Raw genomic sequence first — 2,492 nt, 5'->3', positions numbered from 1 at the left:
CTGGTGACCGGTGTCCAGCGATGTGTGCGTGCGTGTGTGTGTGTGTGTGCGTGTGCGTGCGTGCGTGCGTGTGTGTGTGCGTGCGTGCATGCGTGTGTGTGCGTGCGCGTGTGTGCGTGCAAGTGTGCGTGCGTGTGCGTGCAAGCGTGCGTGCGTGCAAGTGGGTGTGTGCGTGCAAGTGCGTGCACATGTACATTTATAAATGTGTATCTGTATGTGTATATCAACACGTATGTTTATGTATTCATATGTGTGTGTGTGTGTGCGTGCGTGCGTGTGCGTGTGTGCGTATCATACATGTACGGAGAATCTATAACGTACTCAAAATGATATAGGCTGCGATATAGAGTTGTACATATAATATAAAGTGTGTGTTTGTATATTATACTACGTATATATATGTATATATATACGTAGTATAATATACAAACACACTCTGTTGTATGAGTATCTGCACAGATGTACAAACATGATATATGTATATATACATATATAATGTTTGTACATCTGTGCAGATACTCATACAACAGAGTGACGAAGGATGTGATCTGTTTCCACGCCGGGGATTTCCAAGAAGTCGTTAATCAACTGCAGCTGGATCTTCACGAACCGCCTGTGTCACAGGTAATTAACTCATCTACGCAGCTCGTTTGCACGCCTCGTTAATTATCATGTACCTGTCATACAGGTAACTATGTAGCTGCGACTCGTTATGGAGCTGTCGCAGTCGTTACCGTGCGTGAGGTGGGTGGCCGGTTGTTCATTTGTCCGTGTAACAGGTAATTAACTCACCTGTGTGCCTCGTTAGTAACTACGTAGCTTTTACTCGGGTAATTACATGGTTATCGCATAAGTAACGACATAGTCATGTCGAGGATTACAATACTCGATCCACATAGGAATTTGTCCTGAAATGTTCAAGTTAACATTAATGTTCATGAGTCTGCCATGAGTTCGTGGTGTTCGTCACAGTGCATTCGGTGGACAGTTATTCATTCTCAATAATTTTTCATTATAGTACATACAGTGGTTGGTTGTCCATGCTGTGTCATTGTTCTACCATGTCATTGTTCATTACAGTGCATACAGTGGGTCGTTGTTCACACTCGTTGTTCACTCCCTGTCGTTCGTTGCAGTGCATACAGTGGGTTGTTGTTCAGGTTGCGTCGTTGTTCCCCTGTGTTGTTGTTCATGCCTCTGTCATTGTTTGTTGCAGTGCATACGGTGGGTCGTTGTTCACGCCCCTGTCGTTGTTCGTTGCAGTGCATACGGTGGGTTGTTGTTCACACTCGTTGTTCACTCCCTGTCGTTCGTTGCAGTGCATACAGCGGTGTCGTTGTTTACCCCACCTCGTTCGTTATAGTGCATACAGTGGGTTGTTGTTCTTGCTGCGTCATGGTTCCCCTGTATCGTTGTTCACGCCTTGTCATTGTTTGTTGCAGTGCATACAGTGGGTCGTTGTTCACCCCGCATCGTTGTTCGTTGCAGTGCATACAGTGGGTCGTTGTTCACCCCACATCGTTGTTCGTTGCAGTGCATACAGTGGGTGGACGACGCGAAGCTGAATCAGCTTCGTCGCGACAGCAGCGTGCGCTACGCTCGCTTCCAGCTGCGCGACAACTGTATCTACTTCATCCCGCGCAACATCGTTCACCAGTTCCGCACGCTGACGGCCGTGTCGAGCATCGCGTGGCACGTGCGACTCAAACAGTACTACCCCGCGGGCTACACGCCGGACATGGACGCCTCCAGCTAGCATCGCGACGTACGACTCAAGCAGTACTACCCCGCGGGCTACACGCCGGACATGGACGCCTCCAGCTAGCATCGCGACGTACGACTCAAGCAGTACTACCCCGCGGGCTACACGCCGGACATGGACGCCTCCAGCTAGCGTCGCGGCGTACGACTCAAACAGTACTACCCCGCGGGCTACACGCCGGACATGGACGCCTCCAGCTAGCGTCGCGGCGTACGACTCGAGCAGTACTACCCCGCGGGCTACACGCCGGACATGGACGCCTCCAGCTAGCGTCACGGCGTACGACTCAAACAGTACTANTAACTTAGGGTTAGCATCGTGAGATCTGGCACTACAACCCCTGACACCCAGGCTCTGCCCCTAACTCCTATGATATCATGATAACTTAGGGTTAGCATCGTGAGATCTGGCACTACAACCCCTGACACCCAGGCTCTGCCCCTAACTCCTATGATATCATGATAACTTAGGGTTAGCATCGTGAGATCTGGCACTACAACCCCTGACACCCAGGCTCTGCCCCTAACTCCTATGATATCATGATAACTTAGGGTTAGCATCGTGAGATCTGGCACTACAACCCCTGACACCCAGGCTCTGCCCCTAACTCCTATGATATCATGATAACTTAGGGTTAGCATCGTGAGATCTGGCACTACAACCCCTGACACCCAGGCTCTGCCCCTAACTCCTATGATATCATGATAACTTAGGGTTATCATCGTGAGTT

The 2,492-nt window shown here is 49.9% G+C and overlaps 1 protein-coding gene across 2 annotated transcripts in view; it reads left to right on the top strand.

Moving 5' to 3' along the window:
• LOC106814965 (round spermatid basic protein 1-like protein) overlaps positions 1–2,046 on the top strand; it is a 4,636-nt gene extending 2,590 nt beyond the window's left edge. For both annotated transcript variants that reach the window (XM_014819362.1, XM_014819360.1), the window contains exons 4-5: positions 516–624; positions 1,535–2,046. In XM_014819362.1, the coding sequence (XP_014674848.1) occupies positions 516–624; positions 1,535–1,756 (331 nt within the window). In that variant the 3' untranslated portion in view covers positions 1,757–2,046. The remainder of the gene's footprint in view (positions 1–515; positions 625–1,534) is intronic.
• The last annotated feature ends 446 nt before the right edge of the window (positions 2,047–2,492 follow it).

The sequence above is a fragment of the Priapulus caudatus genome, unplaced genomic scaffold (assembly GCF_000485595.1).
Source record: "Priapulus caudatus unplaced genomic scaffold, Priapulus_caudatus-5.0.1 Scaffold1013, whole genome shotgun sequence".
NCBI lineage: Eukaryota > Metazoa > Priapulida > Priapulimorpha > Priapulimorphida > Priapulidae > Priapulus > Priapulus caudatus.
This window is presented reverse-complemented; position numbering and strand designations above follow the sequence as displayed.